This window comes from Triticum urartu, chromosome 2A (genome assembly GCF_056163025.1).
Source record: "Triticum urartu cultivar PI428250 chromosome 2A, HENAU_Tu73, whole genome shotgun sequence".
Lineage (NCBI taxonomy): Eukaryota > Viridiplantae > Streptophyta > Magnoliopsida > Poales > Poaceae > Triticum > Triticum urartu.
The window spans coordinates 693,522,566-693,538,193 of NC_141874.1; the positions used below are offsets into that span (position 1 = coordinate 693,522,566).

Sequence of the window (15,628 nt, forward strand, 5' to 3'; positions counted from 1 at the left end):
CAATTTTAGACTTTTTACCACTTTCTCAGATTCTCCCTGGTCAACCCCCGTCCATTAACCGACACCGATAGACCCCGTCACAAACTTGAATCGGGTACTCGTCAACACTGCTTCAGCAACCTCTGCACACCTTGTCTGATCACATGTCTGACCAACAGTGCATTGGCCTGTCGTTTTCTCCCATGCTTACCGCACGCCCCATTGCTATCATCTCGTCGAGCCTCTACTGTACTGGTCGAGTCTACAGGGTCGCAGACCCAAACCACTGCAACCAGCCATCGACGACCGATGCTGAGTATCAAGTCTCCTTCAGACCATTGGGCCCTAGTCCGAACCACATGTCTCTTGCTTTCCCAGTGAAATAGGCCTCGACTCTCCAAGCTCTTACGTTGTAGCCCCTCCATCAGTATAAAGTGAATTCGTCCATCAGACTCCAGCTTCACTTTCAACATGACTCCATGTAGCTGCACCATGCTACCCCGCACCCCCTCGACTTCAATCTCCCATGTGTACACTGCATTGAATCAACCATGCGCCATAGTCTTGTCGAAGCCACATAAGCCCTCGGTCACCATCAACATCACGCTCCTATGTCGTCGTTGCTGAAATCACTATCGTCTTCTGCTTGACCAACATCCATGTCGATCCATCAGAATGTCCAGTCTGACCCAGGCGAAATTATCCAATTGCAATCATGCTCCACTCCGCGTCGTGTACGCCCCACACATCTCCGTGCCTTCCTTAACGGTCTGTGTATGCATGATCATGTCACGATGCGCTCAAGACTCCTCCGAACCTTGTACGCACATCGCCATCCCATCACGCACACCACAGACCCTCACGCTACCATCTTCATACACACCATGTACAAAGAAATAAAGCCAAACCCCATCATATAAGCCTTCCCGTGTGCAGTTCACCGTGAAGATAACTCCACCACCACGTGCTAGGTTGTAGGTCAATTAGCTTTTTCTACCTTTTCCTTCGATGGATAGCACCGGTCCTTTGCGAGGCTTTTTTTCACAACAAATTCCGCTTGGTGTCTTCTCACGTAGTTTTTTTAGAACAATCACACTCCACTTTATTCAGTGTTCATAGGGATCATTACAATATCATAGGGACCTTCTAGCCATAAGTGGCGTCCCACCCGAAAAGAAAGTGAAAAATTTGCAAGATAATGGGCTTCAAAATTGCAATTTCTACTTTCGTGGAACTGGTCCTCTCATGTAGCTACTTCCGCTACTACCTGCCACGCATGCATAGAGCTCCTATGGGGCGCGTTAAGCGCCACGGAAGCGTCCAGGTGCCCACGGGCCATCGCTTGTCGGCCGGCCGATGTATGCCGAGCGCTTGATCGCATTTAACATGCCATGCCAACCCTTGACTTATGGAAAAAATATCACAAAAAAGGAAAAAGATTGTGAATTAAAAAATGTTCATGGATTTTGGGAAAAAGTTCACAAATTTGAAAAAAATCATCAAATTTGCAAAAAAATCAATTTGGAAAAAGGTTCATCGAATTTGCAAAAAAAAAAGATTTGTAAAAGTTCATTGAATTTGAATTTTTTTTTTTTGCTTTTTAAAAAAGTTAACCAATTTTTCGAAAAAGAAATTCATCGATTTGAAGAAAAAGTTTACAATTAAAAAAAGTTCATCGAACCAGAAAAAGGAAAAAGAAAATTAAACATAAATATTATTAATTTACAGTGCTTAGTAAGTTCATAGATATGCGTGTTCTATGCCTAGTATGCACTCCCGTATTTACATATTAGTATGAGATTAATATTGTTAGTGACATCATCAAATTGTATTTCTGAATTAAATTAATCAGAAAATTATTAATTTACCCAAGCACTTCGTATAGCTATTGCAAAAGATTTTTATACCGGACCTTGTAAACCAACCTGGTAGTGTGGGCTATCCATGGCAGAGACCGTTAGTCGGAACCACCTCATGAATGGCATCACAAAGACTCAAGAGCATGATGAAGGTGTTGCATTGTCAAAAAAAAGAAAAGAAGAAGGATGAAGGTGTTGATACTCCAGTTAGGCATTTGTGCTCCAAGAGAGCTTCACGGACAGAAATGCAAGTGTAGATGGCAGGAGTGATGCTGAAGCGAGAAAAACGTGTTTGCAGGGCCTTCATCCTCAGCGTCGGTGAGCAGCAAACCTCCGCTGAGTAGCAAATATGGGAAAGTTCTGATCTGATAGTGTCTCTGTTTACTCCTGATTTACTTACATATATATCTTTGTTGTTACGTTCATATTTGGGCATTGCAAGAGGCAGCATTTTGTCATCAGTAAGGGAGTTGCACACCTAGCTAGCATAGCAGGAAACAACATTCCTACGGCCAAAAAATATATATGCGGTTCCGTAGCCGTATGATTAGAGCATCATCGACCGTGCTCAACAACAGCAGCAACAAAAAATAGTGAAGCGAGCATTGGAAATAATGGGTAGGGAGGAAAGATGATGATCATGCCGGCCAGCATGAATATGTGTTGAAAGAGCTTAGGTAGCGGGCAAAGGCCATACGAGTAGATTATAGTCAAACAAGAAACATAGGCTTACAAGCCGATGTAAGATGGATAGACTGTCCAAAAGATAAAACTAGTAGCTAAGCTATATGTATGATGACTAATACAATCCTCATGACAAGCTAGTCTCTTCGTCCCATAATATAATAACATTAATATAAAAGCGTTTTTGATACTAGTGCAGTGTCAACTAATATGCCGTGGAAGAGGTGGATTCAACTAGTAACTTTGTCCCACCAGTCGGCAACAGACTTTTTTGGTGGAGCAAACACGAGCAAGCCGATGCCAACTCCAGTCAAAAGGCCAGACGTACATGCCCCCAGATACTTGTAGTAAGTATTGCGTCTTTCATGGCGTCGACAGAAACGCCTGCAAAACAATACAATACAAAAAAAATATACGGATGAGATGGAATATATAACATGGAATATATAACATTGATGAATTGGATTTGTAGCTTAACGAAAGAGACCAAATAGATAGTACTAAGACTAAGCTGCAAAAACGTCCTAGAAGAGTCGTAGTTAGGATTATGGAAACAATACAAGTACTTCCTCCGTCCTAAAATTCTGAAATTCTTATCTTAGATTTATTTAGATACGGATGTATCTAATAAATTTTGTCTTAGATTTGTCTAAATACATATATATCAAGTCATGTTTTAGTATTAGATACATCTGTATTTAGACGAATCTAAGACAAGAATTTTGGGACATATAACGAACAATATGAGACAAGATAGTTACCAGATTGGGTCTTGGGGTCTAGGGTTGATTTGCGAGGAGAGGCGCTGCATGAGAAGCATGTACTTGCGACTCATCCTGCGCGGAACATCGTAGGTGGTAACCAGGCCATGCACCTTGTCGAACAGCTCCTCTTTGGCCTTGTCGATCTGCACCACACGGGCCGCGGCGTCCCTTATCTCCTCCGGGCTGCAGGGCTTGGTGTGGGCCAGCCGCACCCTTGCCGCCGCCACGGGCGCTCGCCGGAGCAGAGCGCCGACGCCGAGGCCGACGCCGAATCTCATCGCCGCCGCCATCGACTTCTTCACTTGATGCCTGATAGATCCTCTCGATCGATTCTACTCCAGTATATATCAGATCAGAGGGAGGCGCCTTCGTTTCCGTCTCCAACACGAAAGCAAGAGGGGATCTCAATCTGGAGATCGATTAGGGGAGCTCTTTTTCCTTTTCCTTTTTTTAGTCTACACGAACACGAAGCTCTTTTTCCCTTGCTCGCTCGCCCCAGGTATATACTCCAGCACAAGGCCCAGCCCACGTACACGGTCCACTTTGGCCGTTTTCAGTCCTCCCCTCAAAAAAAAAAGGTGATTCGAGCTCGGGGATGAACCCGTGGGAGGTGGAGGAGAAGCCAAAAGAGTTAAGGGATCTCGGAAGAGGATCTCGACGACATGGTGGTTGACGATGAGGAGGCGATCACGAAAAGGACGACACGGTGGATGGCCATAGCTCGAGTTCATACGAAAAAAAACCTGTTGCCAGTTTTGGTTCTTTAAGAACATATGAGGGTAGCCTAGGACCTGGACAAGGAGGTGAAGATTCAGCGGACAACTTGTACGCGTTGCAGTTCTCTTGCCTTTGGGATTGGAAGAGAGTGATGCCTTGGACTTTCCGGGGCAATGCTGTCATGTTATGAGTGTGTTCCGGACTTGCGTGCTGTGTGTGGATATCTCCGTCATGTTTTCAAAGAAAATGTGATGATGGAGTACACCCTCCTTCAGCGCTTCTGTTCAAAGAATGCCGGGCGTCTTGGTTTAAGGGGGTTGGTCATCGTCCAAGAGGTGGCAGAGAAGGAGGACGTGGACGTGGACTTGGAAGAAGATCTGGTTGGGCACATGGCCCTACACAAGAGGCTAGTTGCGCTGCCTTGATGACCCACAAGTATGGGGAATCAATTGTAGTCCTTTCGATAAGTAAGAGTGTCGAACCCAAACGAGGAGCAGAAGGACTTGATAAACGTTTTCAACAAGGCTTTTTTCTGTAAGTGCTACAAAATATTAGTAACAAATAGTTTGGTAGCAAGATAATTCATAGCAGGTAATAACACGTAACCAAAGTAACAAGGTGCAGCAAGGTGGACTAATCATTTTATCGCAAAGGACAAGCCAAAAGTACTTCTTATAGTAAGCAAAGCATTCTTAAAGACACATGGGAATTTCATCTAGTCACATTCATCATGATTCATCGACTCCCATTCACTACTTTGATAAATAGTTATGTGGGTGGATCGGTGCTAGGGTGATTGATGAAACTAGTGGAAAACATGGCTATGGTCCCAGTTCCAGAGGGCCTTTTGTCCCGGTTCTGAAACTGGGACAAAACAAACGGGACTAATACCCAAAACCTTTCGTCCCGGTTGGCTCCGGGACCAAAGGAGCTCCACGTGGCCACTATGGGGTGCCCAGGCAGGAGGACCTTTAGTCCCGGTTGGTAACACCAACCGGGACCAAAAGGTAGCCACACGTCAGCAGCTCGCAGGCGCTAGCTTTTTTTTGAAGGGGGGGGGGGTTAGGAGTTTTGGAGGGTTTAGGGGTTTCATATTGTATTAGCGAGCTAACAGAGAGAAGTGACCTCTCTTTCTCCATGCTTGGTCGGCGCTAGCTACTACATATAGAGAGAACTCGACACTAGCTAGTAAGCAAATGAAGGAAACCATTAATTACACAAGATCATCATGAACATATATAGAGAGAAGTGACCTCTCTTTCTCCGTGCTTGGTCGAACAACAAGTTTTCATATATCTATCCGACGCTACTACATATATACAATATAACATCCCTGACATCATCAAGCGCCAAACTCGCATTGAATTTCCGTATGGTATTCTCCCTTTTCATGTATGACGTGGTCAAGAAAGAATCCCGCCAATTCCTCTTGAATTGCTCGTATGTGATCATGTGGTAGGAATTCATCCCACATCTGCCAGATCTAATTTAAAGAAGGGGGTCAATACATATATATGAATGAAACTCAACACAATTGATGGTAATAAAATAAAATTGTGAATATTGTTTACATACTTCAAATTGTTTGTCAAAGAAGCCCTGCTCAGAGGTCGAGTGGCGAATGAACTCGCAAACATAGTATCCACATAAAATATATCTGCCTACCTGCCACAAGCACTTTACAAGAATATGGTTCAATCAAATTGATAATCAAGCATGATAATGGTATTGATGAAACTAGAATTAGTGAGAGATGCGCGGAACTATCTAGTACTACTTACTTTTGGGTGTGTAAATCACAGCTCGTTCTTCAGACTCGGAACCATTCCGGTGAACTGTTTCCAAACCCTGCCAGGCAAAGAAAATGATTACTTGATATCAGGAACTGAACGAAAGTTGCCGATATGGTCCCGGTATTGATTGAACTTATTTCTAGAGCATTGCAGTCATGTCTGCATAATCCTTGGGATCTTTATGTCCCGAGTCTAAGACAGTTACTACTCCCCCGTCAAGCTTAATGGATAGCAGAATAAAGTGGAACCTGTGCACACATAACTCATCAATTACAGTACTTAACCTCGAGTAAGCGAAACCTAATATGCACAAGACAGTAACACTCACTTGAAGTTGTAAGGAAAGAGTATTTCCCTTTTATTTTGATGTCGAAGGAACGCTTTTAGTAAGTTTTCCTCGGTATCTTTAACTATGTTTTGTCCTTTGGACTAATGAACCCAATGTCATAGATTTTTTCTTTTTTGCATTTGACGATCATCAATCAACATAATATAGTGAGGATAATTATATATACATGCAATGAACAAGTTGAGCTAGAGACCTAATTACAGAAGTAATACTTACAGACAGTAGCAAGTCATGAGTTGTTTGTCGAGGGCCTCTTGATTGAATAACTGAAATAAATCCACAAATTCAACATGCATCAAGTCGACTCCAATAAGGTCGTGCTCATCTTTAATTCTCACCATCAAACTATCAGACCCATTCTTCCTGTAGCTTTCCAAGTGCCACTCATGCAATCTTCGCATCATCGTTGTTAAATGGGGATGATCAGGTTTGATGAGAGGCTTCCCTTGCTCATATCTAAAGATCTCTACTACCTCACCCATTTCAAACTGTACATCATCGCCCACGTAATCACCAAGAGTGGTACCGGGCAGTAGCCCCAGATGATTAGCGATGTCGCTACACCTTGAGCAGGGGGCACGATTGCTTCTCATGTTCGCCGAGCTAGGGAATTGTTTTCCCACTTCTTCGTCTTGAAGCACTGACAATACTTCCCACCCGCCGCGCTTCATCATATGTCTTTTCAATACAGCGATCATAGTTGGATTGTTGCGGAGGCGGTGGTGGTTGCTTAAGGGCATCCAGAGTGCGCTTCACTTTCACTGGATCTATTGTTTCCTTCGGAGGTGGCGTTTCTGTCAAAATGGGCCTGCACTTTGGCTTCCACGATGTCATCGGTTTCCTTGTTAGTCCTCTCATATGGTAAATTTGGAGGAACCCTGAGGCTTGGACCAAATTTTAATTTCTTACCGCCTTTTGTACTGCTAGCCGCCTGAGCAGCGGCGGCTCTCTTCCGCTGTTGCTGAGGCGGCAGAGTCCGCTGGCGCGCCGGAGGAGGCAGAGGAAGAGGCGGAATCTGCTGACGTGCTGGAGGAGGCGGAGTCCGCTGACACGCCAGAGACAGCTGAGGCGGAAGAGGACTCTGCTGAGGGGCCTCATCCGGCTGAGTCTGCTGAGGGGCCTTATCCGGCTGGGCTGGACTGTGAGGAGACTGTTGAGGGGCCTCATTCGGCTGAGTCTGCTGAGGCAATGACCAATTTGGAAGCTTGATGTTCTCCTTTCTCCATAGACATGCACTCCTTAAGGCATTTTCCAGAAGATTATCCCCTTCACCTATAGGGTAGTCAAGCTCCATCCCCTCAAATCCCTCCATTATTTCATCCATCGTGACAATAGCATAGCCATGTGGAATCGGACGGCAATGGAAAGTTTCCTCAGCCCGAGGAGGTAAAACAGAGCCGACCGCCGCCTTCAAGGTCAGGTTTTGGCATTTCGCCATTAGCACTCAATGTTCAGCCTCCGTGATACTATCCACGGGGTAGCGAGGAGCCGTGAAATCAGGCTGAACGAGCTCCGTGGAAGCCACGCTGCTTCTCTGTTGAGATGGTGGGGTAGCTTCTGGGGCAGTGTCAAATGAAGGATCTTCGTGCCGCTGAGATGGTTGGCCGGTAGCTCGCTGGCTCTCAAGTTCCTCTAGTTTCGCTAATCTTGCACTGAGCTTCTGCATTTTGCTTGCTTCCCCTTTATTCTTTCTCTCTCGGCTTCTATAACCAGCGCTATCGGGAAACCCATGCACCCATGGAATGGGGCCTGATGTGCCTCGTGTTCGTCCAGGGTGTTCAGGATTCCCGAGGGCCTCTGTCAGCTCGTCCTTCTCTCTGTTGGGAATGAACGTCCCTTCCTGCGCTGCCTTGATTGCTGCCTCAAGCTTCTGGATGGGTATTGCAAGTTGCTCGTTCGTCCAAACACACTTCACTATTTCTGGGTCCAAAGTTCCCCCAACCCCGAAGAACCAAGTCCTTGCCCGATCTGGCCAGTGCAATGTCGCTACTTGGACCGCTTTAGCAAGCAGGTCTTGCTCAGCTTTGTCCCACAACGACCGGGCTTTGCTGTAGCCACCTGACCCCATGATATGGTGATAGTTCTTCTTTGTAGCATTTTGCTTAGTTGTCAGTGACCTTTGTTGGGGAACGTAGTATTTCAAAAAAATCCTACGATCACACAAGATCTATCTAGGAGAAGCATAGCAATGAGCGGGGAGAGTGTGTCTACGTACCCTCGTAGACCGAAAGTGGAAGCGTTAAGTAACACGGTTGATGTATTCGAACGTCTTCATGATCCAACCGATCAAGTACCGAACGCATGGCACCCCCGCGATCTGCACACGTACAACTCGGTGACGTCCCTCGAACTCTTGATCTAGCTGAGGCCGAGGGAGAGTTTCGTCATCACGACGGCGTGATGATGGTGATGATGAAGTTACTGGCACAGGGCTTCGCCTAAGCACTGCTACGATATGACCGAGGTGTGTTTCTGTGGAGGTAGGCACTGCACACGGCTAGGAGAAACTTTGGTGTGCCCCCTCCCACGTATATAAACGGGGGAGGGAGGAGGAGGCCGGCCAGGGGGAGGAGGCGCGCCATGGGGGGGCAATCCTACTCCAAGTAGGATTCGCCCCCCTTTCCTATTCCAACAAGGAGAAGGGGGAAGGAGAGGGAGGAGAGAAGGAAAGGGGGGCCGGCCCCCTAGTCTAATTTGGTTTGGGCTAGGGGGGCGCGTGCCACACCTTGGCCTGCCTCCTCTCTTCCACCAATAGGCCCATGAGGCCCAATAACCACCCCCCCCCGGGGGGGGGGGGGTCTGGTAACCCCCCAGTACTCCGGAAAATACCCGATACACCTCGGAACTATTCCGGTGTCCGAATATAGTCTTCCAATATATCAATCTTTATGTCTCGACCATTTCGAGACTCCTCATCATGTCCATGATCTCATCCGGGACTATGAACTACCTTCGGTACATCAAAACATATAAACTCATAATACCGATCATCATCGAACGTTAAGCGTGCGGACCCTACAGGTTCGAGAACTATGTAGACATGACCGAGACTCATCTCCGGTCAATAACCAATAGTGGAACCTGGATGCTCATATTGGCTCCCACATATTCTATGAAGATCTTTATCGTTCAAACAGCATAACAACATACGTTGTTCCCTTTGTCATCGGTATGTTACTTGCCCGAGATTCGATCGTCGGTATCACTATACCTAGTTCAATCTCATTACCGGCTAGTCTCTTTACTCGTTCCGTAATGCATCATCCTGCAACTAACTCATTAGTCACATTGCTTGCAAGGCTTATAGTGCTGTGCATTACCGAGAGGGCCCAGAGATACCTCTCCAACAATCGGAGTGACAAATCCTAATCTCGATCTATGCCAACTCAACAAACACCATCGGAGACACCTGTAGAGCATCTTTATAATCACCCAGTTACGTTGTGACATTTGATAGCACACTAAGTGTTGGGTATATAACTATTGGGTATGACCCGCCTAGGAGGGGCAGGGTTATACCAACGGCGGGTTATCAAGACAAAGCCCATGAAGATGTTGAAGATGGCGGTTCATGAAGCAAACTTGCTAAGGACCCAAAGCCCAAAGGCGACTTAAGGCCCATAGGTGTAAACCGCCGTATATGTATGACTTGGATTGTAAGGCAAGTATAATTAGTCACCGAGCCGGACATGTTGATTATGAGTCGGCCGGGACTCTGTGAGTCGCCGGGCGTCAACCCGTGTATATAAAGGGACGACCCGGCGGCGTCTTAGGACAGGAGAGAACAGATCGAAAGCTAGGTCAAGCGTATTCGCTCCCTAGTAATCGAGACATAAGCAATACCACCTCAAACTGGATTAGGCCTTTACCTTCACCGCAAGGGGCCGAACCAGTATAAACTCCTTGCGTCCTTTGTCTTGTTTAACCCCTTTAAGCTAACCTAGTTGTGATGGCTCGACGACTAAGTCCTTCTGCTAGGACATCCGCTGTGACAATTCCACGACAGTTGGAGCCCACCGTGGGGCCAGCGCACTGTGGTTTCGAGTTCTTAGAGGGAAGCTTCAAAGGAATCAAGGGATACGCTGTGGGCCGGATGACCAAGAGTCGTTGCGGCAAGCTCTACATCGACGATGCAGGCTGGGGCCTCGAGGCCGGCTCAATCGAGTACGGGTACCGGGTCCCCTACAGCGGAATCCACGTCTTCATCGGCAAGATCGGCGAACCGGGCCCTCAGCCGGACATCTGCACCGACATCGTCGAGACGGCTCAACATGCACGACCCGCCCGAGTTCAACCGGCCGTGAAGCGTTCCTTCGTCGGTTTCATCCATGGGGCGGAAATTGAAAATGGTTCTGTGTCTGGCGGTGAGACGACCATCTACTCTGATGGTGAGTCGTCCACGGGCGAGACCACTTCTTTATATCAACTGTAGGACGGCCGGCTTGGGGGCTATTCCGATGGTGACAGCATTCCCGACCCCTATAAGCCGCTGAACAGGGTTGCGATCTTCATGGCCGGTACACAACCGGTGCTTGGTTCAACAACCGTCGTGGCTATGACCTCCAGTTCAATGGCTGCAACTGCGGCTGGTGCTAGCGGTTCTGCACGCCCGCCGACTCAAGTTCTCACCAAATTGTTGGAGGCTCTCGCAACTCTGATGGAGGTAGAAGTAACCACGGACAACCAGGAACAACACAAGGTAGATGTGTGCTACCTCTTGAGCACTGCGTTGGTTTTCCCCGAAGAGGAAGGGATGATGCAGCAAAGTAGCGTAAGTATTTCCCTCGGTTTTTGAGAACTAAGGTATCAATCCAGTAGGAGGCTACGCGCGAGTCCCTCGTACCTGCACAAAACAAATAAATCCTCGCAACCAACGCGAATAGGGGTTGTCAATCCCTACACGGCCACTTACGAGAGTGAGATCTGATAGATATGATAAGATAATATTTTTGGTATTTTTGTGATAAAGATGCAATGTAAAATAAAGGCAAAGTAAAAAAGCAAAGGAAATAACTAAGTAGTAGGAGATTAATATGATAAAGATAGACCCGGGGGCCATAGGTTTCACTAGTGGCTTATCTCGAGAGCATAAGTATTCTACGGTGGGTGAACAAATTACTGTTGAGCAATTGACAGAATTGAGCATAGTTATGAGAATATCTAGGTATGATCATGTATATAGGCATCACGTCCGAGACAAGTAGACCGACTCCTGCCTGCATCTACTACTATTACTCCACTCATCGACCGCTATCCAGCATCCATCTAGAGTATTAAGTTAAAAACAGAGTAATGCCTTAAGCAAGATGACATGATGTAGAGGGATAGACTCATGCAATATGATGAAAACCCCATCTTGTTATCCTCGATGGCAACAATACAATACGTGCCTTGCTGCCCCTACTGTCACTGGGAAAGGACACCGTAAGATTTAACCCAAAGCTAAGCACTTCTCCCATTGCAAGAAAGATCAATCTAGTAGGCCAAACCAAACTGATAATTCGAAGAGACATGCAAAGATAACCAATCATACATAAAAGAATTCAGAGAAGATTCAAATATTATTCATAGATAGACTTGATCATAAACCCACAATTCATCGGTCTCAACAAACACACCGCAAAAGAAGATTACATCGAATAGTTCTCCACAAGAGAGGGGGAGAACATTGTGTTGAGATCCAAAAAGAGAGAAGAAGCCATCTAGCTAATACCTATGGACCCGTAGGTCTGAGGTAAACTACTCACACTTCATCGGAGAGGCTATGGTGTTGATGTAGAAGCCCTCCGTGATCGATGCCCCCTCCGGCGGAGCTCCAGAACAGGCCCCAAGATGGCATCTCATGGATACAGAAAGTTACGGTGGTGGAATTAGGTTTTTGGCTCCGTATCTGATCGTTTGGGGGTACGTAGGTATATATAGGAGGAAGGAGTACATCGGTGGAGCAACAGGGGGCCCACGAGGGTGGAGGGCGCGCCTGGGGGGGGGGGGGTAGGCACGCCCCCTACCTCGTGGCCTCCTCTTTTGTGTCTTGACGTAGGGTCCAAGTCTCCCGGGTCTTGTTTGTTGAGAAAATCACGTTCCCGAAGGTTTCATTCCATTTGGACTCCGTTTGATATTCCTTTTCTTCGGAACCCTAAAACAGGCAAAAAACAGCAATTCTAGGCTGGGCCTCCGGTTAATAGGTTAGTCCCAAAAATAATATAAAAGTGGATAATAAAGCCCAATAATGTCCAAAACAGTAGATTATATAGCATGGAGCAATCAAAAATTATAGATACGTTGGAGACATATCAAGCATCCCCAAGCTTAATTCCTGCTCGTCCTCGAGTAGGTAAATGATAAAAACAGAATTTTTGATGCGGAGTGCTACTTGGCATAATTTTAATGTAATTCTTCTTAATTGTGGTATGAATATTCAGATCTGAAAGATTCAAGACAAAAGTTTAATATTGACATAAAAATAATAATACTTCAAGCATACTAATAAAGCAATTATGTCTTCTCAAAATAACATGGCCAAAGAAAGTTATCCCTAAAAAATCATATAGTCTGGCTATGCTCCATCTTCACCACACAAAATATTTAAATCATGCACAACCCCGATGACAAGCCAAGAATTTTTTTCATACTTTTGACATTCTCAAAACTTTTTCAATTTTCACGCAATACATGAGCGTGAGCCATGGACATAGCACTGTAGGTGGAATAGAACGGTGGTTGTGGAGAAGATAAAAAGGGAGAAGATAATCTCACATCAACTAGGCGTATCAACGGGCTAGGGAGATGCCCATCAATAGATATCAATGTGAGTGAGGGAGTCCTGGATTAGGGGGCTCCGGACAGCCGAACTATATCCTTTGGCCGGACTGTTGGACTATGAAGATACAGGATTGAAGACTTCGTCTCGTGTCCTGATGGGACTTTCCTTGGCGTGGAAGGTAAGATTGGCAATACGGATATGTAGATCTCCTCCCTTGTAACCGACTCTGTGTAACCCTATCCCCCTCCGGTGTCTATATAAACTGGAGGGTTTAGTCCATAGGACAACAGAAAATCATACCATAGGCTAGCTTCTAGGGTTTAGCCTCTCTGATCTCGTGGTAGATCTACTCTTGTAATACTCATATCATCAAGAACAATCAAGCAGGACGTAGGTTTTTACCTCTAACAAGAGGGCCCGTACCTGGGTAAAACATCGTGTCCCCTGCCTCCTGTTACCATCCGCCTTAGACGCACAGTTCGGGACCCCCTACCCGAGATCCGCCGGTTTTGACACCGACATTGGTGCTTTTATTGAGAGTTCCACTGTGTCATCACCATAAGGCTCAATGGCTCCTTCGATTATCGCTAGCGATGCGGTCCAGGGTGAGGCTTTCCTCCCCGAATAGATCTTCATATTCGACGACTTTGCACTGCGGGCCAATTCGCTTGGCCATCTGGAGCAGATTGAGAGCTATGCCCCTGACCATCAGGTCAGATTTGGAAACTGGAACTACACGGCCGACATCCGTGGAGACTTGATCTTCCACGGATTCGAGCCCATGACGGACGCATCGTACAGTCTTGACGAGCATGATGTAACTTTGCCGTCGGACAGTATTCGGGAGATCGCATCCGCAGCTACTCCGTCCATCAATCCGGAGCAAGTCGTGCCATCCGAGAGTGGAGGGATGGACCCCGCCATGAAGGCCGCACTCTCAGTGGCGATAGAGCCGGATACTGACTTTACCCCTTACGAGATCCGTGTCGCCAAACCACTGGATTCATCCACGGCCACGGACTCCGAGCCGCTCATATCCGTTCCCGTCAAGTCCGACTGGGCGCCGATCATGGAGTTCACCTCCCCGGACATCTTTCAGCACTCACCCTTCGGGGATATGCTAAATTCATTAAGGTCTCTCTCCTTGTCAGGAGAACCTTGGCCGAACTATGTCCAGCTAGAATGGGATGGGGGCGATGAGGAAATCCGCTGCCCAACCACCACCCACTTAGTAGCCACTGTCGACGACTTAACCGACATGCTCGACATCGGCTCCGAAGACTTCGACGGTATGGACGACGAAGCCGGAGACGAACAGGATCCACCACCCTCAGGGCACTGGACTGCCACCTCCTCATATGATATATACATGGTGGACACCCCCAAAGAAGCCAATGGGGACGAGAAAGCGGAGGATGACCCCTCCAAAAAGCAACCCAAGCGCCAACGTCAGAGGCGCCGCTCTAAGTCCCGCCACAGCAAGAGCAGTGATACCGGCACAGGAGATAATAACACTCCGGATAGCGCCGAAGACAACAACAATCCCCTCCAGCACGGCGCAGAGCTAGAGGATGAACAAGCTAGCCCCCCAGAGCGGGCAGCAGATGGAGAACCGGAGGAGGACAATTACATGCATCTCTCCAAAGATGAGGCGAGCCTCAGCGACGATGAGTTTATCGTGCCTGAGGACCCCGTCGAGCAAGAGGGCTTCAAGCGTCGGCTTATGGCCACGGCAAGTAGCCTGAAAAAGAAACAACAACAGCTTCAATCTGATCAAGACTTGCTAGCAGACAGATGGACCGAAGTCCTTGCGGCCCAGGAGCAGAAATTCGAGTGCCCGTCCAAGAGTTACCCCAAACGCAGGTTGCTACCCCACCTCGAGGAGGAAGCATTAAAGCCTCATTCACCAGTGTATGATGCGGCTGACCGGCCACTACGTGGCCGAGCTAGAGAGGTGTTTCAGCCTAAAGTTCAGTCCGCACCCCGTCGCCACTCAGTCAAAGATACTAAGGCCTGGGGCAACACAGAGGATCTGCGAGACATCTTGGACAGCAAGGCAAAAATCGCAAGGTCAATATACGGGACACGAACACGTGCCCCCACACGGGACGATGACCGTCGCACAGGATACACCATGAGTAAATCCGGCCGGGCCGAATACAGCAGACAAGATTCATACGAACTACGTCGGGATATAGCCTGGCACAGAGGCGCCGCACACCCCCTATGCTTCACTGATGAAGTTATGAATCATGAATTCCCGGAGGGTTTCAAACCCGTAAACATCGAATCATACGACGACACAATAGATCCTGCTATATGGATTGAGGACTTCCTCCTTCACATCCACATGGCTCGCGGTGACGATCTACATGCCATCAAGTACCTCCCACTAAAACTCAAAGGACCAGCTCGGCATTGGCTGAATAGCTTGCCAGCAGATTCCGTCGGCAGTTGGGAGGATTTGGAAGATGCATTTCTTGACAACTTCCAGGGCACTTATGTGCGGCCACCGGATGCTGATGACTTGAGCCACATAACCCAGTAGCCAGGGGAATCGACCAGACAATTCTGGACACGTTTCCTGACTAAGAAAAATGAAATCGTAGACTGTCCGGATGTAGAAGCCCTAGCGGCATTTAGGCATAACATCCACGACGAGTGGTTCGCCCGCCCCCTCGGCCAGGATAAGCAGAAATCTATGGCAGCCCTCACAACAC

At 47.3% G+C, this 15,628-nt stretch overlaps 1 protein-coding gene across 1 annotated transcript; it reads right to left on the reverse strand.

Moving 5' to 3' along the window:
- Positions 1–2,594: 2,594 nt before the first annotated feature.
- LOC125534151 (uncharacterized) lies at positions 2,595–3,740 on the reverse strand. The gene is made up of 2 exons (XM_048697440.2): positions 3,284–3,740; positions 2,595–2,906 (listed from the first exon to the last, which is right to left on the reverse strand). Exons 1-2 carry the CDS (start codon positions 3,574–3,576, stop codon positions 2,753–2,755), a joined length of 447 nt encoding a protein of 148 aa, XP_048553397.1. The 5' UTR covers positions 3,577–3,740; the 3' UTR covers positions 2,595–2,752.
- Positions 3,741–15,628: the final 11,888 nt, after the last annotated feature.

Coding starts and splice junctions, on each gene's coding strand:
- LOC125534151 (XM_048697440.2), bottom strand. CDS start 3,576: ATGGCGGCGGCGATGAGATTCGGCGTCGGCCTCGGCGTCGGCGCTCTG. Junction 2,907..3,283: donor AGACCCCAAGACCCAATCTG/GTAACTATCTTG, acceptor ATTGTTTTGCAG/GCGTTTCTGTCGACGCCATG.